Raw genomic sequence first — 23343 nt, 5'->3', positions numbered from 1 at the left:
CGGCCCTGGCCATCGTCATAAAAGCTCTGACCTTTTTCTTAGCTGAATCTAAAGAGCTCACTGTGAGCTACTAGAGAAACAGTTAGGGTATTATGTGGTTTCACAGATGTACTTTATGCAGATCTGTGGGTTTTAAGCTTAAAAGTTCGGTAGAAGCACATCTGTCAAAACATATTATAATGCTTCAGGATACGTTCATTTTCATATGTGAACAAAGAAGAGTTTATTGAACCTGTTCCCCTCTCCAGCAGAGCACAACAAAAAGCTAGTGTCATGCTGATGAAAGAGGGTACAGGTATAATCACTACTTTCAGACCACTGGGATATGTTTCATTCCAGTTTTCTTCTCTGTCTTCTAGTTAAAAGTGTATGACAGTCTTACCTTCCATGCTTTGTTTGCTTTTAGTGGTCAGACAGAATGGCTCCAGTGAACCAGCCAAAGGACAAGAAGCACGAGAGGGCACATGAGCATTGGCCGGAAGAGGCAAAATCAGCTGGGAAGAGGAAACCGGACTACGAGGAACTAGGGAATGAGCCACAAGCAAAGAGGTTGTTTGTGAGAAAAACATCCAAGCCCCCAGAGAAAATCGGTAACATTTCCTCAGATCCTTACTGTTTCTCCCAACCAGATTTACCCTAAATGACAGGCATCGACTAGTTGAAGAGGGAGAATGCCAAGAAGCGTGTTCAGACACGAGTGTTCAGATGGGGTTATATATTGAAGTGATACACAGACATGCATTGGGGTACTACATCCTCCAGTTATCTGTCTAGTGAGTGTGTGTGCACGAACATGTATGCGTGTTTCATTTTTGAGGCTCTGTACCCCTTTGTAGAAGCCTGCTCACTGGAGGTGCTGTCACAGCTCATTTGAGGTGGTTAAGTTTTGTGGAATTCCTGAATTACCAGATGTCTGCTTTATTGTAAGACAGACTGATCTTGGTAATACATTGTTTTTTCTCCTATGCAATACTTAATGCAGTTTCATAGTCGTAAGGTTGGTATCCTACAGCATGCAGTCTAAACTGGTATTTCCCGATTCTTTGCATATTCTATATTTTGCTGCAGTAAGTAGGAATACTTTTTACCTCTATGTTCAGATTAGACTGGACAGAATTTCCACTAATCACTTCTCATGTGCATTTTTTTCCTTTAGTATGTAACTTAAAAAAAAAAAATCTCTTCAAGATTTTTGATATAATGAGGAGAGGTTTCCTAAGTTCTAAGATACTGGGAAGGATAATGGTTTGCATTATCAAGAAAGTTGTGTAGGCTTCAGCTACAGTAAGGACTGTTTTCGTAGAATCATAGAATAATTTAGGTTGGAAAAGACCCTTAAGATCATCGAGTCCAACCATTAACCTAACATTACCAAGTCCACTGCTAAACCATGTCCCTAACACCACTTCTACACGTCTTTTGAATACCTCCAGGGATGGTGACTCAACCACTTCCCTGGGCAGCCTGTTCCAAGCTTGACAACCCTTTTGGTGAAGAAATTTTTCCTAATATCCAATCTAAACCTCCCCTGGCGCAACTTGAGGCCATTTCCTCTTGTCCTATTGCTTGTTACCTGGAAAGAGACTGACCCTCACCTTGCTATAGCCTCCTTTCAGGTAGTTGTAGAGAGCGATAAGGTCTCACCTGAGCCTCCTTTTCTCAGATAAAACCTTTAATTCCATTGTTTGTTTAGGAGAGCACTAGTTACTGCCTTGTGTGGAAATATTACACGCTTTCTGTACAATTTTGGCTTTAAGAATCCAGAAATTACTGAAGTGTTTTTCAACACAATTACTGAAGTGTTTTTCAACACTTCAGTCACAGTTTTCCATACAGGAGTTCTACGATTTTGTGCATTTCCATTGTCTGGTGTATAACTCCAAACTTGGAGCAGCTGCCAGTGTGAACAGCGGACGTGGAGGCAAAATACTCTGTTTGAAAGGAGTTCTGTGTATAATTGTGGACAGTTAAAGCATCTTCTGTAGTTAATTTAGCTACATGATTTTCACTGTAACTTCAATTTTCAGATTTGGTGGGCATCTGCAGTTCCTGTAAGATTCAGAGGGAATTGGCTGTAGCTAGTACTTTGGACAAATGAAGCCAATCATAATTTTCCCTTTACCCTTTTTTAAAAAGATGAAGACCTTTGTATTTGAGCTTTTCCATTCTGTGTTCCAGTTTTGATTTTTATATGTTTTGAAAAAATATTTTTTTTCTCCTGAGCCATATAGGACAGGTTCAGTTTCTTGCAACTGAAACACCTTTTTAAAGGGTTTCTTCCAGCATATTCTAAAAAGGCCTAAAGTTTGTTTCTTAATAAATCATCCTTTGTAACAAAACGGATTTTGGAAAAAATGCCTCCATTTCCATTACCTCTGAAGAAGGAACTGTGGATGCTAATTCTTCTGTGAAAAAAAGGAATTAGAATATAAATACTTTTTTACATATTTCAACAGGTGTGACAAGTATTGACACTATGTTGGCATGTGAAAAAAGAAGTTTAGTTTCATACCCATGCATTTCTAGGCTCCAGCATTGCATTAAAGAAAGATTTGGTTTAGGTTCTAATCATATAGAATGATCCCGATGGTTTTGGTCTTCTTTTTTTTTTATAATAATCCTAAATGAAAATAGCATTTTTGTTTCTTAAGAAATGCTGCTTTCCCATCTGATGTCTAGGTCCCCTGGAGTGTTACAGACCATTGCTGTGGGGATGATTAGATCACGGACACGGGACTGAACAGATCCGGTTTTTATGTAAAGGTCCCTGAAGATAAAAACTTGGAACATGAACAAAATGTAGAAGCATGCTGTACTCTCAGCAAAAATCACCCCGAACAGAAAGGTTTTCAGGCGATGAGGCGTCAGCAAGTCTATTATCAAAAACAAAACTCGCAGTGCTGTAGGCAGACTGAACAGGCTACAGCACAAGCAGATCGAAAATTCTGATTCACAGGCAGGCATTTCAGGAACTGTGTGGGAACTCACGTTGCTATGCTTGGGGAATTTTCAGGTGTTAACGTTTCTGCTGGTCACACGTCTGACCTTCCCTTTGCTGTACCCAGGGGCTTACCGCCTCCCATGGCATATTTCCAAGTTGCTGAGGCTTTGGATGGCTTCATTGTATTTTGGGTATGAACCATTCAGGTTGTGTACTGTCCAAGAGATGCACCACCTGTGGCTTTGCTTTAGTCCTCTCCTGTTGTCTTTTTGATAAATCTTTGGCAAGGAGAAGGAAAGTTTAACAAGAGGAAGCATACACAAAGCTCTGGCAGGCTATGGGAAGCACTGGACTCCATAATTGCAGAGGCTGCTGTACCTTAGAGATGTAAGAATCATTTAGAGACTTTTCTCTTGTGGCTGAAGCTTTTAATGGGTTTAGCAGCAAATGCAGATGTCTTCCCGTGTTTTTTATTGAATGAGCATGACAGGTGTTGTCTCTCAGTAAGTTTTACTCTTTTCCTCTCTGGCAGGTTGGAGTGGAGGTGGGTCCATGGTGAGAAACAACAAAGTCCTTTTCCATCAGCTGGAGCGGCAGTGCAGCATTGTTCATTATGTCTACCAGAACATGCTGGGAGGCTCCATTCGGGCACAGCTCAGGCAGGTGAGGAGTTTCTCCTTCATGACCTGTTGGACATCTCAGCTCCCTACATAAAAACATCTTGAACACACACAGGGAAACTTTAAAGGGGCTTAAAAGTTCCTCACATACACAGTTTGTGGCTCCAAGTCTGGCGCACCCTTATGTTTCTTAATCCTGTAAAATGCAAGAGCTGAGATGGCTTTCCCTTTCGGTTGACCTGGCCCTGTCACTCTACATTTTATCTCTCTGTTAATTCTGTGCTTCCTTGAATCACATTTAAACTTACCCACTCTATAATTTGAGTTATTGCACAGTGCTACTTTTGCACAGTGATCTGACTGTTTTGTCGTACTATTTTTGTATCCACTCTACTTTGCTAATCATGTCAGGTTTAGTGTTGTTTTTTCCTCTTCACAGACATATTCCATCAATTCCATAATGTTTTACTGTTTTCAGAGCCATACTCCTTATTCCATTTGAAAATTAACTTCTGTAACATCCTTGGGTGGGAAGCACCTGGGCTAGCTTTATCTTCCATATGATTTATCTGTTTTAAGTATCCAAATGCTAAAGAAATCGCCAAGCTCATCCAAGCAGTACCTATTCCTCAGCTGAATAACAATACAATCATGTCATGGTTTCTCATTCACTATTTCAAGTGTTTTGTTCACTCTTATGCTGTATAGTTGAGCTGCAGGCAATTTGGATGGAGGACCGTAATATTGTATCTCTGGATGATGTGTAACATTTTGGGATGCTCAGTAAAGACATAGATAGTCATAAGTGCCTTTTACTGGTGTGGAGGCATGTTCGCCTTCCTTGTTAATGTTAATTATCCTGCCTTTTTAGCTCAGCCCACGAGGCTTAACTCCCTGTACATCATTTAACGTATGGTATCTCTCAGTTCTCTGTTGCTTTCTGAGTGCTGTGGCGGATGTGGATTTGTGTGGTCACAGGCTGTTGCCCTTGGGGACAGCATGTTCTCTTTATTCTACAGAGAGGCTTAGAATTTTGTATGAATGTACTAACACTGATGGCAATTAGAAATTGTTAGCACTCCTCATTCAGAGAATCTCGTGGATCCCTGCAGAAGTCATAATTCTCTTTATCTTTTTAACAGTGTCTGCAACTGCCCTTTCTGCGTTCTCTCGCCTCATACCGCCTCTTTCGAACAGCAAGTCCCTTTGACAGGAGAGTGACATGCCTGGAGTGGCATCCAACACACCCCAGTACTGTAGCTGTTGGTTCCAAAGGTGGAGACATCATCCTTTGGGACTATGAAGTACTTACTAAAACCTGCTTCATAAAAGGGGTAAGCCTCTGGGTGTGTGGAATGGGTGGGAGGGAAAATTGGAGTACCACCAAATACCGCAGATCAAAACTGAGGTCTGTTGTGAGAAGCACATAAGGGTCTCAGGTTGCAGAGTAGCGAGCTATGGGGCAGGACTGAGATGCAACAGCATGTCTGTTCCTAAGTCCCTGACTGTTATAGCACTGGGGAGAACTGAGGCGTGTTGATTAAATTCATAGTGAAGCAGTACTTGGTGTGTGCTCAGTGGGAAAATAATTCAGCAACTAGCAAAACAGTTATCTTAAAGGGATGCCAGAAACAAGTAAGCAGAGAGGGTTTGTCTGTTTTAGGTCTTGATCTTTCTCTGCTCACCTTTTATTCTGTGTTAGATGAGGAAACATCTTTGAGTGGGGAGAAACTAAAGTCCCTTTATCTAAAGTGAGAAACTAAAGTAGAATGAATGGTTTATATAGCTGGCATGCCCCCTCGTTGCTGTATTCAGCCATTCCCATTCCGACAGGGGCTCAAAGACTCTGTAACTTTTGTCCCCTTTCTAAATTAACGTAGATATACACTGGGAGGAGGTCTATCCTCCAGAAATACCAGGGTCATCTTTTTCTTTTTGTAAATAGCGTGGTGCCAGCCAGCCAGGGAATACATTGCCTGGGGACTGAAGGAGTTGCAGTTTTGTCCTCCAGGAGGGCAGCTGTCTAGACAGCCATCATGTGGGAAGACATGGTTGTCTTTGCCTCCTTGAAGGGCTGTGGTGTGTTTCACTGTTGCTGTTAAGGACATAGCAGTGAATGCAAGTTACAGAACACACTTTTCTCCTTCCCCATCACTCAGTGGATTTTTCTTTTGTTCATCCCCTTCCTTGTAGATGGGAGCTGGAGGGGCCATCACAGGAATGAAGTTTAACCCTTTTAACCCTAGTCAGCTGTACACTTCGTCAGTTGCCGGCACTACCACCCTGCAGGATTTTAATGGCAATACTGTCCGGGTCTTCACCAGCACCGAGGACTGGGAGTAAGAAATACAGCAATGCTTTGGGCCTCTGTGTCCTGCTGGCAGGACTGCTACAGAGAGAGAGAGAGAGAGAGATGTTTGTCTCTAATATGTGGGAGCTGGGCTTCCTCTTCTCCACTTACATGTCCTTTATCCTCTAAATTTCAGGGATCCTCTCTCTTCCAGGGAGGCTCACTCTCCCTTCTTATTTTTCCCTGAAACGGGGTGGTGGGTAGGAGACAGCTTTTCTTCGTGAAGGGGAGGGACTCTTTGATGCTGCTTACTTCCTGTTATACACGGGAGAGCATGGGGGTGCCAGTGGATTTCCTCAGCTGTCTGTTCTTAAACCTCCCATAGCTCTGTGCCCTGGGGACCTTCTAATCTCTTCACCTGTTAGCAGTGCTGCTTGTTGTCAGATGGGTTTTACAGGACAATTTATAGTCCCCTCAGTGCTTCTCCACAAACGCCGCTGACTTCAAGTGGTGCGTGTCATAAGGATCACCCCAATTCACCCCACCTAACTTTTGATGCTGATCTAAAATACCAAAATCAAGAGTCTGGGCTCCTTCAGTAATGAGTGAAAAGAGGACATGAATTGCTAGAGGCTACTCTGTCTGCCTGTGCTTAGAATCACCCTCTTAGACTGTTGCTTTTTCTGTGGACTCATGAGGAAGTCTGAGCTCTTCAATTAGTTACTTCAGTTCAGTACTTACAGGTAAGTGAGGGAATTTGTGTTAGCCTCCTCTTTACTTTTCCCCACCTGATTCTTTCCGGGTGGCAACTTTCATGGTTGGTTTCCAAATTGGCTGTTCCAGTTGCAACCTTGTAATAGGGCAGAAGGTGAACCCAAGTAGTGCTGGGATGACTGGCCAGGTGAGCAAGGAGGGATAGACTGGGTCCTGGGACATGAGGATCTCCTATCCCAGTGGGATGCCTGTCACAGCAATGATGCCTGGATTTGAAAGGGCATGCCATCCTCCTTCTACTGCTGTGAGGACAGGCAAGCTCTATGGGCAGGCCTTTTTTTATCTTCATTGGCTTCTTGAAATCTAGTATTTACAGTGAGACTTTATTAAGTAGTTGCTCTGTGAGCAGCAAATGGAGTGCACTTGAGTATTGAAGAGTTTGGGGACTTCTAGCATCCTTCTTTTCTCTCTTTGGGTAGGGTTTCCATACTTCCTCAGTAGATAGACTGGGGGAAACAACATAACAAAACAACATAACAACAGTATAACATAACATAGAACATAAGATTTCTGTATCATGCATGGGGTTAGCAATAGGATTTCTCCTTGCACCGCTCTCATCCTGCCTGCTGGTACCTTGAGAAAGACCAGATACAGTACTGGAAGCAGCCTGTAGGGAACTGGTGAATGAAGTCTCTGTAAGAAAAGCTTGGTGCAGGGCTGTCATGAGATTTTATGTGGTTTCTGCATGGAATGGTGCTAGTTTTGCTTGTGATCTCCTAAGCCTGGTCTGAGCCAGGTGGTTCACTGCAGATTAGTCCTACCCCATAGCAGAAGAAGCAATGCTGCTAATGAGGTTTGCAGCCCAAAGTGGTGGGGTTGAACTTACAGGCTCAGAATTGTGCTCAGATTGGAAACAGATTGGAAAAAAAGAGTTGTTACGTATGTGCCCTGTCAGAAAGCAGTGCATTGTACCTAGGGAAACCGGCAGTGTGTTCCAGATGAGCACTGTATTAAGATTTTTATCTTCTGCTCTAACCTTGATGCCTCTTGGCTTTGTGTGTATTCCAGAAAGGGCCAGGAGATTCTCTCGGAGACATCAAGTTCAGTCCTTATGAGGCAGTGAAGCTTTATGTGGCATCAGGGGATGGCACCCTAAGTCTGCAGGACCTTGAGGGCAGAGCGGTGCAGGTGATCTCCCGTGCCCCGGACTGTGGCCATGAGTACCATAATGTTTGGTGAGAAGGGAGCAGCGCAAGGTTGATTCTGTGTTCCTTGGGGTTAATGCTGCTCTGTTTTTTGTGCTCTCTAACATCTTCATCTTTGCCAGTGTTCGGAGACTCTTGGTATGAATTGGTCTCGTGAGGGAGCTTGGAGACAGGCTCCTGCTCGTGACCCTAGCACTGCAGGGTGGGTGACAAGCTAGGCAGCCACAGGGCACTTACGCTTTTACAGTAGCTGAGTGTGCTGCCTGCATCTTCTGGTGTTGCTTTCTGGTGACGCCATCTCCTGTCTTGCAGATACTGACAGCTTTTCACTTCATAAAGTGTGAGGTGAGAAGAGCAGGGTAACTTCCGACTCTTCATTGTCATCAGTGTTCTCTGTGTTTTGTCTGTAGCAGCTCAGGTAGCATAGGAAAGCCGCAAAACATTCCTGCACAATCTGAGTTTCAGGTTATTGAGTTTACCCTGCTGCCTTTCTGGAGGCTTCAGGCTCACCATGCTAATTTCCATGACCTTGAATTCTAGAATAATTTATCTTTGCAAGTGAAGCTTTCCCAACAAGTTCCCAAAGGACCCCGGCTTTATTCTTGCTGCCCTTCCCCTCCCAGCAGAGCTGGAGTTAAGACATATGTCTTTATCAGATAAGTCTCTATTCAGTTTTGTTTCCTGGAGCATGAAGTTGAGATAGTTTGATGTGCAACTTTCCAGTCCAAAGCTTTTGTCTTTTCTTTACTGCTGCTTCCGTGATTTGTGGAAAATGTCATTTTAAAGCTGTTTCTGTAGATTTGTCAATGTCACAAGGGTGTTCTGATCTTTCCCAAGGTGTGTCCATGTACAGGCACCAAGTGGCTTTTCAGCCTCTATTATGTTCCACTGTCCCAACGTGTCACACTCCATCTAAAGAGCACTTCACAAATGACTAGGAAGTTATTTCATATTCAGTCACCACGGGGAGCATTGTTGATAAGCCGCCCCCCTTCCTGATACTCAGGCCCACACCATCAGGCAGGAGATTGCAGTTACAGTCTGTTGCAGTCTCCCTTGTCAGGGACGAGATGTGAACCAGAGCTCCACTGCCTTCACTTGCCTGTGGGAGGCAGCACTGATTTTGTGTCTTTCCCTCTAGTTGCTGGTACTGCAGTGTTGATGTTTCTGCAAGCTGCCGTGCCGTGGTGACAGGTGATAATGTGGGCAACGTGGTCCTGCTCAGCACTTCTGGTGAAGAGGTTTGTATGGCTCCATGCAGTGTCTCCTCTACGGGAAGCTTCATGGCTTATGTGCTTTCCTACGCTACAGGGACCCTGAAAAGAGGAGCAAGTACCTTGCAGCTCAGGAGATGAGTCCACCCATTGTCTAGGTGGTGAGAGGTCCTCCACCTCTGCCATTCATTAGACATTTTGACATTGTTGAGTGTAATGGTAACAATTCCCAAACAGGGACTGTGTCGCGTGCTACCCCTTCCTTAAGAGTATTTGCTACTGGCCAGAGTAATTATAGGGTAACCTGAAGATGTGAGCGCTCTCTGCCAACGACCTTCACAATTCCAGAAACTTAGTGCACTGATGAGAGTCATTTAGGAGATACTGCTTTGACGTATACCCTTCCACGACCTTGGAGCAGGTACACAACAGTAATTCAGCGAATGTTGGGATAGAAATTGCACTACTGCCATTAGACACGAGAGGGCAGGCAGAGGCAGACGGCACCTTCGAGTCTGAAGTAGTACAGAAACATATTAAAGAGAATAGTTGGAGTGGGCCCTGCTTTAAAAGCCTGCTGTACCGTCACACCGGAATTACCATTTCTCCTGCCTGTAAGGGTAGCATCTGTAAGAGTTTTCCACCCAGTGAGCTGTGGCCAGAGGCAGCTGTGTAAATTAGCGGGCAGAGTCAGGAGTGCTCCAAATGATTTATGCTTATTCAAGGTTAGTTGCTTCCTTTCCTTTTTTTCTCCTGAAAGAATGTGACAGTCTTTTCTGCACTTGGGAGATAGCCATTATTGTAGGGAGGAGGGGCCAGCTTCACCCTTTTGATTAGAAATAATCTTCCGGCTTTGGATACAAATTTGCTCATGGCGAGTTTATATGCATTTGTTCTTGCTAATTGAAATATTTCTCCTACCTTCATGTTTCTTTGCTGATGTATTCTAGAAGCCAATTGCATCTCCCTTCTCCTTTTTTACTAAGATAAACAGAGCAAGCTCTTTTGGTCTTCTCCCACAAAGCAGGCCCTTCCTTATTATTATCTCGGCAGCGCATTTTCTGTACCTGTTCCAGTTTGTTTTAATCTTTCTGCAGGTGGAAGACTGGCACTGCATAAAGCATTGCAGATGTGATCTTGCTTTGTATAGTGGCACTAATACTTCCCTCCATGAACCAGGGACTGTGTTTTCCTTTCTCATAGCTGTAATAAATTGGTGGATCAGAGTTCTCCTAGAATTAAATAGTTCCCAAGGTCATTCTTCTCCTTTCTTGTTTCCAGTGGATAAACTCTTGGTGTATTTTAGAACTTTTGTTGCTGCGTAAATGTGTGACCTCTTTACTCTGCACTAGTAGATTATTATTCCATTTCTTTACTCCAGACCTTGATTATTCTTTTCTGTGTGATTTTCTGTTTCCTCTGCTGCAGATTTGGAAGCTGAAGTTGCACAGGAAGAAAGTGACTCATGTGGAGTTTAACTCCCGATGTGAGTGGTTGTTGGCCACAGCGTCTGTGGATCAGACAGTCAAAATCTGGGACCTCAGAAACATCAAAAACAAAATGAATTTTCTTCATCTGCTTCCTCATGACAAACCTGTCAATGCAGGTGAGTTGAGATAAGGATTTCATTGCATAGATGTGTGCAGAGAGTCCACTCAGCTCAGCTTTTATTGTTGTGCCAATGTTAGCTTTCGCTCAGATTCGAAGTTGCACAGTAGCTAGTGTTAAAGTAAGGAAGGCATTGGGAACATGTGGCCAGAGGCAGGGAGGTGGATAGGGCAGCTGCAGCACAGCCGTAGGCTTGCCATACAAACTGTGGCACTGTGCCTTGAGAGGTGAGTGTGGAAGCATCAGAAAGCTGAATTTTTGGGGGCAGTTCCTTTGACAAAAGCAGAGCATGGGACTCAAACCTCTGTTTCTTGGGTGCAGTTTTACCAGTTCATGGAAGTCCAAACTGCAGGTGTCTGTCCCCAGCTTTTCCACTAACTTTCCATTTGAACGAGCAAGTTGCTTTCTTTGCAATGTCTCTTTCTGTGATTCTAAAATGAGAATAATGATTCTTCCTATGTAACCCAGTGCTGTAGGTTTCAGCTTATTGATTGCAAGAGCCTTGAGTTTGTTTGAGACAGGTAAAGTCTCGTCTGTTGGGGCACATGGCCATATTCACATCCCTATTAAAGAAATAGCAATGGGTTTCCAATCGGAGAAATGTGACTTTTAGTTTCTTGTCAGTCACAGCACTGTGATCTCGTTTGCCTTATTGTCCCCCTCTCCTAGCTTACTTCAGCCCAACAGATGGTGCCAAGCTCCTGAGCACAGACCAGCGCAGTGAAATCAGGGTTTACTCGTCTTCAGACTGGACCAAGCCACAGCATCTGATCCCACATCCACATCGGCAGTTTCAGCACCTCACACCTATTAAGGTGAGTTAAGCCAGTGCAGTCTGAGAGGAATATCACGCTTGGCACTAGCAGCCAGCTGTACATCAGAAATGGTCTGATTTCTGGTCGGGATACTGCATTGGTGGGTGGAGGTTCGCACTGCTGCACCTCCCAGCAGAGCACTGTTCTGAGGATACCCATGTTCCTCAGGCTGTGGGTGGGATGCACAAACCGTTGCTCACACTGCCGGTTGTCTGGTGTGTGTCAGTATGAGCTCTGTCCCTTTCTTTTAACTCCCCATCACTCTGCTCTGTGACTAGGCAACATGGCATCCTCGCTATGACCTCATTGTAGCAGGTCGCTACCCAGACCCAAAGTTCCCAGGGTACACGGTGAATGAGCTACGAACTGTTGATGTATTCGATGGAAACACTGGGGAGATGGTTTGTCAACTCCATGATCCAAATGCTTCTGGTATCATCTCGGTGAGTTGAGCACTGCAGCTAAAAGGACCGCTGTGTGTTGAATGGCAGCCAACGAGATATGAGTTAGGGACTAGAACAATAGGAGTATCCTCTCTACTTGTGACAGACTCGTGCTCTTGTGGGAGTATGGCTGCTGGCTAAAGCTGCTGACTCAAGCAGGGCTGGTCCACGGTCATCTGTGGGTTTTCTGTGATACTCTTTAGGGAACACTGGGTTTTCCAGATGGTTTGTTGCTGTAATATAAGCTGTGGTGCTCTTATGACTCTGTTATATAAGCAGTGATGCTCTTACAGGCTCTGATTGTGTTTCCATTTTCAGCTCAATAAATTTAATCCTATGGGAGACACGCTGGCTTCTGGCATGGGTAAGTAAAGAGAACCTGGGGCACTAAGCACGGGTGGTTCCAGTCCCAGAAAAGGGCAGGCTTGTTTCTCCAGACTAAAGCAAGTTGTGAGTGAGGATTTCCCAAATCCCACTTGCTAGTAGTATAATAGTAGTATAGTAGTATAATTTCCTACATCTGTAAAAGAGATCAAGACCTTCTATTCAGTCTTCCACCTTTGCAGTTGGAAAATGGGTTGCTAGTCATCTCCCGTGTAACATTCCTGAGAGCATGAAGTCCGGAGGAGTGAGAGGCCTCCCCGCAGCAGGGAGCTGCTGCCATCTGTGGGCCACGTAACAGTAGCAGAAAACGATGGGGCCGGGGGGGGGGAAGCCTTTTCCTACTAGGCTGTACCCTCTCCCTTTGTTTAATTTATCTCATTTCCTAGGCTGTAGAGCCAAGATTACTCAGTTTTTCGCAGGCTGTATGGGATTAAGGGAGCTAGCTAGAGATTTAGGTCTTAGACCTGTGACAGATGAGATTAGGAATTACTTAAGTCTTTTAATTAGATCAAATTTCCATGGCTGTGTGGAGGTAGCGTCTGCAATAAATATCTGCATCCTCTGTACCTTGGAAATATCTTAGAACAGACAAAGCGTTTTGAATTTCTGGCATTGAAGTGACATAGCCTAAGGTATTATATTTGATGTAGAGTTTCTGATGCAGTGTTTAATTTTTCCTCTCAGGCTTTAATATTCTGATCTGGAGCCGGGAGGAGATGGTGGCCAAGAAGCAAGAACATCTTTTGAAAGCCATGACAGAACAGGGGATTGGAAGCTGGAGTTTATCCAGACGTGGAGGGCAGAGGCAGGCAAACCCCGGGACAAGCAAACTCAAAGCTAAGTTACTGTCTTGGGAGCTGGAAGAGACGAGAACAAAAAACGACGATTCTAAATCACAGGGAAGGAAGCGAAAAGGGAAGGATCTAGAGAACTGATTTAGTATTTTGATCCTTTCTGGATCACAGGGTACAAATTAATTGTTGGCAATGGGCAGTATAAGCCATGCAGGGCATTAGACTTCTACTTTGTCCTTCCTCCCTGGATCTGATCTTGCTTCACTGATTCCTTTTGCTTCCCCTTCTAGAAAGTTGTGTCAGTACTCAGTTCCTCCTCCAAGTGGAGTTACCACCCATTTTCCGAGGCACTAGGAAAACTTCAAAGATGTTCTCAGATCCTGCTCTGAAGTTACTGCTTCCAGCCTGCTGCATCTGCTTGTCATCACTTCTCAGAGGTTACCATTTCCTGTAGTCTGCTGTGGAGCTACTCACAGCAGGGTCCTCAGCCTGTTCTTTCTAGTCAAACTGAGCCGAGAAACCCTTTGCTAACAAGGTTAGCGTCCTGAAAAGGTAGAATGTTCACAGGGGTGAGGCGATGGATAGCTTGGGTAGCCTAGGGAACACCAACCTCTTCCATATGCAAGCTTCTTGGAAAATGTGCATCTGTCAAGACCTCAGGCTTAGTCTGTTCTGTGCTTGCAGCTATTTAACTAGACCACGAAGAATATGATGATGCCAGAGCTCTTTACCTGCCTCATGGGATGCAAGGGCAGTATGGAGCTGGGAACCTACTGATTCTGTAGTTTCTGTTTTCAGAGCTCTAGGCTTTTTCTTGCCACCGATTAGGTAATTTTTTTCACCCATGCCTATGTGCTTCAGAGTGTTGGATAGAAGTGTTGTAAAGCAGAAATGAGGAATTTCTTCCAAACACCCCTGCTCAGAGCCAAATCTCAAGACTGCTGTTAAACTGAAAAGTTTTGCTTTTTCTAGTTTGTTTACAAGGTTGCCTGGGGCCTTGCTGCTGTCCCAGAGGTTGATGGATGGGACAGGCTCCAGGCCTGCTCAGATTCTTTATGTTCACTTTTATAGTTTCGCAGTATTGATACTAATAAAGTTTTGTACTAAACTGAAATTCTGCTGCACTGCTTTTGTAGGGGGGAAGAAGTTACTGACCTTTCTGCAGGAGGGCTAAGAGACCTAGAACAGTGGTGGAAATACCAGTCATAGTACTGCATCTACAATGGACCCTTGCAAGTTGGACAGGTTGCATTATAAGCTGTATCTATGCATGGTCGCTGTAGTCAAAAATAGTTTATTTCAATTCTCACTCTGCTGTAAGTGGGATTGTAAATCGGGGATTTACTGTGGGAGGGGGTATACTGCAGTAAGCTCTGCCTGTTTTCCAGCACTGAGCACGCTGGCGCTAGCCCTGTGAACTCTTAGAGAAGAAGAGGAGTAGAGTTCAGTGTGAATTTGATTTTAATAATGAAAAGGAAATGTATTGGAACAATTACAGAAAGTCATTCACAGTCAAAATGTCTAAATCATCATAGAAACCTTTCCTCTGTGTGTGCAAAATTTGCTGCCTTTAAAAATAACAGGTCTGGTCCTCTTAAATGCACTATTGCCTCTTTCTTGTGCCTGTTCTCACAGGCAGTAGCTTTTTCTTTATGACTGTCTTGCTGTGCAGGAGACCTAGATTATATCTTCAGAGGACAAAAAGGTGAGGAAGATGCTGAGAACAGCAAGCTGCTTCTGCTGATTTAGAGTTCCCATACTGGCAGATGCCGATTATGGGGTAGGGAAAAGTCCCCACGGTACTCCATAGGGGAAGAAAAGTAAATATCTGTAACCTAATAACTGGCTTCTGCCGCCAAGAGGGGAAGGGAACTGCACCAGAAAGGGAAGTAAAAGTGGGAAGTGAATGTGCAGCATCACCATGTGAAGAGCCTGTGCTTCTGGTGCCTGCTGCAGTCTCTCATTTTCTGCCAAAAGCTACAACGCAGGTGGTGAGCACTTGGCATGATGTTCCCTGCGGCAGCTGCAGTGCGCACAGAGAGGCCAGCCTGGAGGAAGAGTCACACTTCGGACAAAATGCCAAAGCGTGGCAAATAAAGGGATCCAGAGTCATCTGCAAACTCCAATCCTTAACAGGGTTTTTTTGTTTGTTTGTTGTCCATCCAGTAGGGAAGATAGGAACAAAAACTACAGAACTTGGCATTTAATCTAGTCTCAGGTAAACAGCTCTGCTACATCTCTTTAATTACAGCATAAAAACATTCTGCTAGTAAAGCATATTCCTTGGGCTTGTAGCTGAAACCTGGACTGCCTGTAGTACTGGATATTCCCTGTAATAGGTACTTGAAGTTCAGAGGTGGGGAAGTCAAATTGAAAGCCTGAATCTTCAGACAGGGCTCAAGTTTCTTATCTACGGGGACTCTCCTTTCTAGAGCCAACCTTGCATAAGGAATTGGGTGCAGGTTTGCTATGGCCACAGGAATTCATCTCTCTGATGAAGCTCTTGGAGCTTCTTTGGATCATAGGTAATCTACTCTGAGCTGAATGCTAGAAACTACTGCCGGGTTTTCAATCCAGTCCTGATTCCAGGCCAGTTCTCTCTTGAACCAAAATGTAAGGAGGGAAAAAAAGGCTAGTTGCCAGCAGCAACTAGTTGCTTAGCAGCAGCCTCAAGAAACACTTTTCACTGTCTGCCATCATCTGCAGCAGTTCCCTCTGCATGGACAGTAGATGAGTCTCGTGCATTGTTGGTGAGCTAGGCCCACTGCTCCAAGCCCAGCCTTCCCACCATCATCAGCCCAATGGCTCGAGAGAAAAGCACTCAAAGCAGGTTGACCCTGAAGAGAGATGCAACTCCTGACTGCACTGGATGTGGCAGCTGCTGGAGGCCCAAGCCCCTCTGCCACAGTCGTGGTGAGTGGTAACATTTACAATCACTGAAAGGAGGAAAACTCTTGACCAGCTCCAACTGGCCATGTTGGGAATCCCAGATTAGGTAAGCTGTATGAGGACTGGGGGCACCACACAGTATACTGGCTTCAGAATTAAGGTGTAATTTCCATTAGAGTAGCTCAGTCCTCTCTCTCTGGGACGTCACCTTTAGAAAGCATCCAAAAATCAAGTCCAGTTTCATTCTGGGAGGCAATGGCCACAGCAGAAGAATGCTCAGTAACTGAAGGTGCCCAATCATCCTTAGGGGCAACACTGCTCCCTCCTACTGCCTGGGAAGGAGTTGAAGCAACTGTCAGGCCTGCTCTTCTCCCTCATTGGAAACATGCCGGTAGCCGGGGGGCTGAGACTGTATGCGAAAGAGTACAGTCAACAGGAGGATTATAAGGAGAAGGAGAATGGATCCACACACAGCCAGACCCACAAACAGTTCTGCAAGGGAGAAAACAAGCGGTCAACATGGTATCGTCTAAGCTTTCCCCTTCTGCCATGCTCTGGTCCAGCCTGGGCTCACCTGTGTCGTGCATGCTGCTTGCTACCTGACATTCTTGCTCCCAGTCCTGAGGAACAACAGGATCTGTGAGTTCCAAGAATCTCTGCAGCGGGCATTTATGCTGACAGCCAGGGATTGTCAGTGGGAAAGGTTCCTTCCCACTCTCGTTCCGGAAAAACATCTCCACAGAGAAGTTACTGAAAACAAAACACAGCCAGATGCTTTTTTTTTTTCCTCCAGCTAAAGTCATCCCTTCCCAAAAACTCAGTGTGCACACCCTTTCCTTTATTCTGGTGGTAGTTTTCCTCCTAAGAGTCTGCCACTAGGAGCACGATTGCATCCCCCTAGGGTGGAGCCTAGCCTAGGTATCTAACCCTTGAAGGTGAAATCACAGCAGACGTCTTTACTGCAGCCCTCACCCATCATCCTCTTGGTACAGCTCAAATAAATGACATGAGGCGTATGGTGCTTGAATCTTGTTGTAGACATCTAGAGCCATCTGCAGTGCCACAAGTGTGGTGTCATGCTGAGAAAGAGGGAAAAAAACCAAATCAGTCACCCTTATGGATGTGGCAGGGCAGCTCAGACCATACCAATAACGGACAGGGCAGTGCCGAGGGGACGTCACCTTTGTAACTGCCATCTGCAAGAAAGGAGAGGAGCTGTGCTGCTAGAACGGTGATCTGTGACGGTGCCAGAGAAGGGGAGGAAGTGAAACACAGCCATATATATCCTGCATTGTTCTTTAAGAATTAATCTCTAGGGAGCAGTCTGGGAGAGATGCTTGACTTTCCAGTCAGTAGGCTGCTGGAAAGGGGGGATGACTCTGCATCTACACTGCTGAAACATCACGTCTGAGTAGCATCAACCCATCTACCAAACATATACAGCAGTGGCTCCCCAAAGTCTGCCAGACTCATCCACAAGCCTGAGCTAACAGGAACAAAGCGCAGGTTGGGAATGTTCCTCAGGGACCCCAGAGGAATGATGCCAGATCCTGCACATCCCACCCAGCCAGAGGCAAAGATGCATGTCGTGATCACTGCATGGGCTGTAGAGAAGCCAGAAAGGGTTAAAACTATCAGCAAGCCCCAATTCCCTGTGAGGAGGAGGAGATGGATAAAAGCTAGCCCCCAGGCTCTGACTTACCGCTGAATAGGCAAGCAGTTTCAGGTTCTGGTGGGCAGAAACATTTGCTGCTTTGGTTAGGTTTTTCCTTATGTGATCCAGCAGGACCCCTGAGGAAAGGGAACAGCTGGTAAGAGGCAAAAACTAGATAGAGCAGCATGAAGCTCCCTCCCCGGTGCACTCACCACCTTGCAGACGAGCTTTTTCTACCCGATTGTGGATCCCAAACAGAAATTCAAAACCAAAGTCTTTTAGTTGCTTCAATTGAGTCATGACATCTGGTGTCGCCCATACAGGCAAATCCATTTTGTGTGCTTGCTAGAAAGAGAAACAGAATACTCATCTGCAGGTAGCACGGATCGCAGATCAATCAGAGAATGGGAGTCAGGGTGTCTGGAGTCCTGCCCATACTGCTACTGATTTCCTATGTTATTTTAAATATGCCCCTTTTCTATTAATGCTTCTGTTCTCACACTGCTGTGCTGCGTGCAAAAAATATGTATGGGTTTTAACATTGTTTCAGAAACTGATAATGAGAAGCATAAAGATTAAAAGCCCAACTGGGGTGCAGGGTTACGTTGTAACACCGATACAATAATCTTAGGGCATTTACTTTAGGTGTGGCTGATTCTGCCCTGCAGATGGCATGTAGTCAAAAAAAAAAAAAGGTAAGTGAGAGAACGCAAACTCAAGGTTTCTGGTGTAGCTGCAGCACAATTTCGCCGGAGGCTCTGAGGGCCACTGAAGGATATTGGAGAAAGTTAGCAAGCGCTCTGCAGGCGTAATACTGGGATGCACCACTGACAAAGCCCAGTACTCAAACCCAGAATACACAGAACTGGGAACCAGGAGAAGAATTTGCTTTGCAGCCAACCCATTACAAGAAAGGATTAGTTATACTGGCAGGCAAACAGCAGTTGTGGTTCCCTGGCATTACTCGGAGTAATTTTCTACGCCACATCCCATTAAACTGCCAGAAGATGAGGCTGAATATCCTTAAGGGCCCGTTCTGTCTGAGTGGTTTGGAGAAATTCCCGTCAGCAACTTAGATATTTAGTTTTTTCATTAATTTACAAAGAGACTAGCTTGTAAATTCGCTATTTCTTGGACTTTTTTATTTTCTCCATTCAGATGGTAGAAAGAATCTACTGGCCCAGGTGAGAAAAACAATCCTTCTCTTCAGGGCACTGTTAGTAAGAGTGAGAAAAAAGGAGGAAGCCTGAAGCAGCTGAAGAGAATGATCAGCCTGAGGGTATAGTTTTGAGGGTAAAACTCCCTCAAAACGTTCTGGTTTCATTTTGGGACACTGAGCTATTCTCCAAGCTCTTGGGGATTATAGCGGTTGTCAGCTGACCTTCTGGGCCCAATCTGCAAGCTCATTAAGCGAGTCTTGAAAATGAAGGAGATTTGAAATTCTTGATCTCTCTGATCAAAGGATTTTTTATTACCGACAGGAGTTGCTTCGCTGTGATCGTTAAAAGACAGGAGATGGGGTTTGTGATACAAAGGGCAAATTTACATAGCGCAATGCAGCTCTGGACTGGAATATTCTCAGCTTGCAGCAACTTAAGCTGCTACTTTACATAGCAAAGTGCAATTCCATGCAGATTTCTCTTGTACATCCCCAAAATAGTACATGCCGCTGTATACCACTGCCAGCAAGCTAAGTAGCCTTGCACCTCCATAGAATTAGCATGACACAGTGTCAAAATGCTTGGGTTTACTGCTTCTTCCACAATTAGCTAGTCTGACATGAAAGAGCTCTATAATTTACTTCATCATACTGTATAGTTATACACAAACTTGTGTGCAACAACTGTAAGTCTCCTGGATAGATGACCTTTACTTTAGCATTATCACAGCACAGCTAACCCGATTTTTGATTTTGTTTAAGCCTTCATGAGATGTGTTTTCAACAAAACTCCACATGAACACAGAGTTTGGTGCCCCACCCCAGGCAGTAAAAGGGTCGTATCTGTCTCCAGAGTCTTTCTCTGGCAAAGGACCTTATAACAGGTCAAAAACCAGATGTGGGTGAACCCCACTTAACCTAGAGGAGCATTATTTTCTTTTAGAGATGGCATTAACAGAAGCACAGAAAGAAAAGTGATTGATCGAAAGTTACAGAGAGGTAGAACCAGGAATAGTCCTAATTTAAGCTCCCAACTTAAATCATAAAGTTAATGTAACGCTCCTTCAGTTTCCAGAGATCTCATTTCTACCTTACTTAACTCAGACTCGTCCACAGAGATCTACGGAGTTCAGATCACAGTCATTTTCTAGTGACTTTCAAAAGAGATATTTATTATGCAGGTGGGACTTTTTCTGGCTCTGGCACGATATATATCTAAGCTACAAAGTGGGAGGTTATAGGGTGCAAAAGTAGGTAATTCTTGGTACACGCCTCTAGTGAGTAGGAACTCTTATTATTCTGAAATTAGAACGTTACTTCTAACTGTAGGGTGGGAATGGTGAAAAGTTGCTTTATGGGATTTTGCAAAATAATTTTCTACCAAATCCAGTGAGTCCTAAAGACCAAATTCCCGCGGCTGTAAGATAATGGCCAAACTTACTTCACAGAACAGTGTGTCATACACACTCCAAACAGACTCAAGAGAGACATCCCGGATCCCAGTCTCATTTGCCACCATCTGCAGGAATTGCTGTAGGTACGAGAAAAGAGAAGGGCCTTCAATTTTCTGATTTCATACTGTATTACACGCACAGGGATTCCTACCCTTTTCTCAGAGCTCTGATTATATAGAGGTGATAATACTTTAACTACAAGCCTAAGACCACCTTATCTCATGCAAACAATCACTTACCCAATTCTCTTTGGTCTTATTTATGTATTCTGCTGAGTGCCGTGTTTCATTCTGTAGCTGTTCATACCGTGGACAGGGGGTCAAAGGAAACTTCAGTAGCTGGGCAGAGACAACAAGAGCAGCTAGGTCACCGAGAACACTGAAGTACAGAATTTGCAGTCAACACGCGCAACTGTAATGAAACCCTGACTAGCGGGATGCATCTACAAAGAGCCTCAAGTACTGCCTTCTAACATACTCCAGCTTGTGTGTGGTCTGCTGAGGTGTTGCAGCTAACATGTTGAGTGAACACAGCCCCTGAATTCTCGTCTTACGCTGAGAACAGAAGAACCTTTGCAAGGTAGGTCCCGGGAGAAGTTCAAGCCAATCTGAATCGAGACTGAAGCAAAGACTTTTGGAGAAGTCAGCATAACACACTATTTGAGTGGTCAGTACCGATCCTTGAGACTAACTTACCCTTTCCTCGGACTCAGGCACTGTGTGCACAGGGATAGGCTGCCAGGAGATGTTAGGGTTGAACATCTGTTGTCCCTCTGGGGGATACAGGCCTGCCAGGTTGGCCTCCGCACTCATCAGCGTCCGATCATAGTCTGTGCTGCGGGTGAAGATCTGCCAGAACAGGGACAGCGCACCATTAATAATGCTGCTGTAAGTGGCGATGCTTGGACGCAGGACGACGCACTTGCTGAGGAACACTGCCAAGTGCCCTGCAGCTGCTCATGGACAACAGGACAACCGGGGTTGAAGTGACCGAGCCTGCTGATGTCAACCTGGACAAAACTGTAAGGACAGACACAAAGACAATTTGGCGTGTAATACTGGAGCAGCCTGTTCTGGATAAGTGGGATAGCCAGATGCACTGTGCGGAGATTACAGACAGAATGGAGTCCGAGTATGAGGAAGAGTCAGAGAAGAGCAACACAGCGATGCAGATAATGACGGGCACAGATAGGAAACGCACTATATTTACAGAGCAGGACTGGGGCAAACTCCTGCATTCAGTTCTCAGTTCTAGTAATGGTCTGCTGTGCTCATGAAAAAAAACAAAGGCTTCTCCAAGCCTCAGATTTTCTGTCTGAGAAGCGAAGACAAGAGTGATCTGACTAACAGGAGAGGAAGAAAAGGGGGAGCTGGGATTTTTTTTGATCATTGTGGGCTCTTGGGATTAATGGGCCAAGACTTATCATTCCAGAGCTCAGAGAGAGAGATCTGAGCGAGAAAAAAGAGAAACCAGAAAAATACAGAAAAGTTCAGAAGGTCAAAATGGCAAAACTTTGGTATTCTGGTATCTGTGCACTGAAAACACAGGGGGAGATTGGAGAGAAACCAGTGATAAAGCAAGAGGAACACAGAGGAAATAATGAAAGAATGTGCTAGAAAACAGCATACTGAATCTGAAACAACAAGAATAAGAAGCCAGAAAGATGAAATACAATGTCAAGATTGGGATTTATTTTTTTTTAATGTTAGAGAGAAACATAAGAAAAAAATATATACGCTCACTCTGTATAGCATCTCCCACGTGAAGCGTACCTCAAAACTTAAGTCATGAGGGGAAAAAAAAAAAGGTTGTCTTTTCTCTGACAATTTCTACCCACTTTTACTTCTTAACTGTGGCTTGAAAACAACTGACCCTGTACTCATTAGACCGGAATGCTTTCATCCTCAGTAAGCTCTGAAGAAATGGAAAGGAAATATTTTAAAAGATAAGGATCTAATTCTAAAAGTGTCGTAAAAAACAATTAAGCCCTGAGTGTACATGTTTTCTTCAGCACCTTCTGCCAGGGCTCCAGCTTGTCGCTGAGTCAGGTGACAAATGGTCATATGGTGTCACCCAGAGGCAACACTTCTTGTAAGAGGGAGGTTGCTCAACTCGAGCAGGGGTTCAGGCTTGGTTAGCAGAACAGCTTTTGTTTGCATACGCCTTGGTTTGTTTTTCCTTCTCAAGCAAGAGAAGCAAAACAGCTTCAGCTAGCAAAAGCTTTATAAGAGTGAAGTATGTTTGGAAAGGAACTACCGAGGAAGGTTAAAGGACCCGTGTTTGAGCTGATGCTGGAAGTTTTGTTGATGAAGCAAATGCCAAAGGGTTGTAATCTCAGCTATGGCAAGCTGGGTATTTACTGGGGAGCCCAAAAACGGGGGAAACAAAGACAGAAAGTTGTACGGGGATTCTCAGTTTGCCCCATCTGGTCAATCACCCAAAGTGAGCTCAGATAAAATAACTGAGCCGATGGAGAGCCAGTAGTGGGTCAAGGGGGCCTTGACTGCCCACTGTCCATCCGAACCACGTGACAGCATGCCTCTCATCGTGACGCTTGCTCACGTTCCACTTGACTCACACCTCTGTGATCAACCAGCAGGTGTATTTGAGGGGATTTTCTATTTCCTTACTTTTTTTGATCTTTCAAATTTTCCCCTGTGCTTGGCATATGGTTCCACAAGGGCTCAGCGTTTTATAGGAGAAACCTACCAGTTTCTCAAGAACTATTATAAAGTGTGGCAACATCCTGGAGGGAGAGAGGAAAATTAGTAGCTTTGGGGGACTGAAGCTGTCGATACTTCACAGGTGGAAACGAATGAGAGGGCTGCTTCTGGTTCGTAACTACTGCTTACAGGCACAGACTCCCACGAGATTGTACCTGAAGCGCGCTGGGGAGGGCAGGGCAGACAGGGGCTGCGCTCTTGTCAGCTGACGTGACAAAAAACCCCAAACCCTCATAATCTCCAGTGGGAAACAAGTGCTATTGTTGCAATGCTACAACACAGCATTCCCGTCTTGCTCCCTTGGCTCCCGAGCACTCGGCTCGAACACTCTCCCAGCGGTGCTGCTGCAGCGCGGCCCTTGGCTGGATTGCCTCAGCACCCCCAACGAGGGCGGTGCTGAGCCGCTGCCCGGTCCCCCCCCGCTGCGCCCAGG

General features: G+C 44.9%; 2 protein-coding genes across 2 annotated transcripts; one reads left to right on the top strand and one right to left on the bottom strand.

Annotated features, from left to right (window-relative positions):
- The first annotated feature begins 418 nt into the window (after positions 1 to 418).
- On the top strand, positions 419 to 14110 carry DDB2 (damage-specific DNA binding protein 2, 48kDa). Its single transcript, XM_009329714.1, has 10 exons — positions 419 to 590; positions 3474 to 3604; positions 4704 to 4895; positions 5755 to 5900; positions 8915 to 9014; positions 10416 to 10593; positions 11265 to 11410; positions 11689 to 11853; positions 12172 to 12217; positions 12922 to 14110. Exons 1-10 carry the CDS (start codon positions 419 to 421, stop codon positions 13170 to 13172), a joined length of 1527 nt encoding a protein of 508 aa, XP_009327989.1. The 3' UTR covers positions 13173 to 14110.
- Positions 14111 to 14477: 367 nt separating this feature from the next.
- ACP2 (acid phosphatase 2, lysosomal) lies at positions 14478 to 22733 on the bottom strand. Its single transcript, XM_009329745.1, has 9 exons — positions 22625 to 22733; positions 20883 to 21139; positions 20427 to 20525; positions 20175 to 20264; positions 17787 to 17919; positions 17623 to 17711; positions 16893 to 16999; positions 16495 to 16670; positions 14478 to 16412 (listed from the first exon to the last, which is right to left on the bottom strand). The coding sequence occupies exons 1-9, from the start codon at positions 22731 to 22733 to the stop codon at positions 16276 to 16278; spliced, it is 1197 nt and encodes a 398-aa protein (XP_009328020.1). The 3' UTR covers positions 14478 to 16275.
- Between the last annotated feature and the right edge of the window lie 610 nt (positions 22734 to 23343).

Source organism: Pygoscelis adeliae, unplaced genomic scaffold (assembly GCF_000699105.1).
Source record: "Pygoscelis adeliae isolate BGI_AS28 unplaced genomic scaffold, ASM69910v1 Scaffold117, whole genome shotgun sequence".
NCBI classification, from domain to species: domain Eukaryota; kingdom Metazoa; phylum Chordata; class Aves; order Sphenisciformes; family Spheniscidae; genus Pygoscelis; species Pygoscelis adeliae.
The sequence above is the reverse complement of the archived record's forward strand: the minus strand, read 5'-3'. Positions and strand labels throughout refer to the sequence as shown.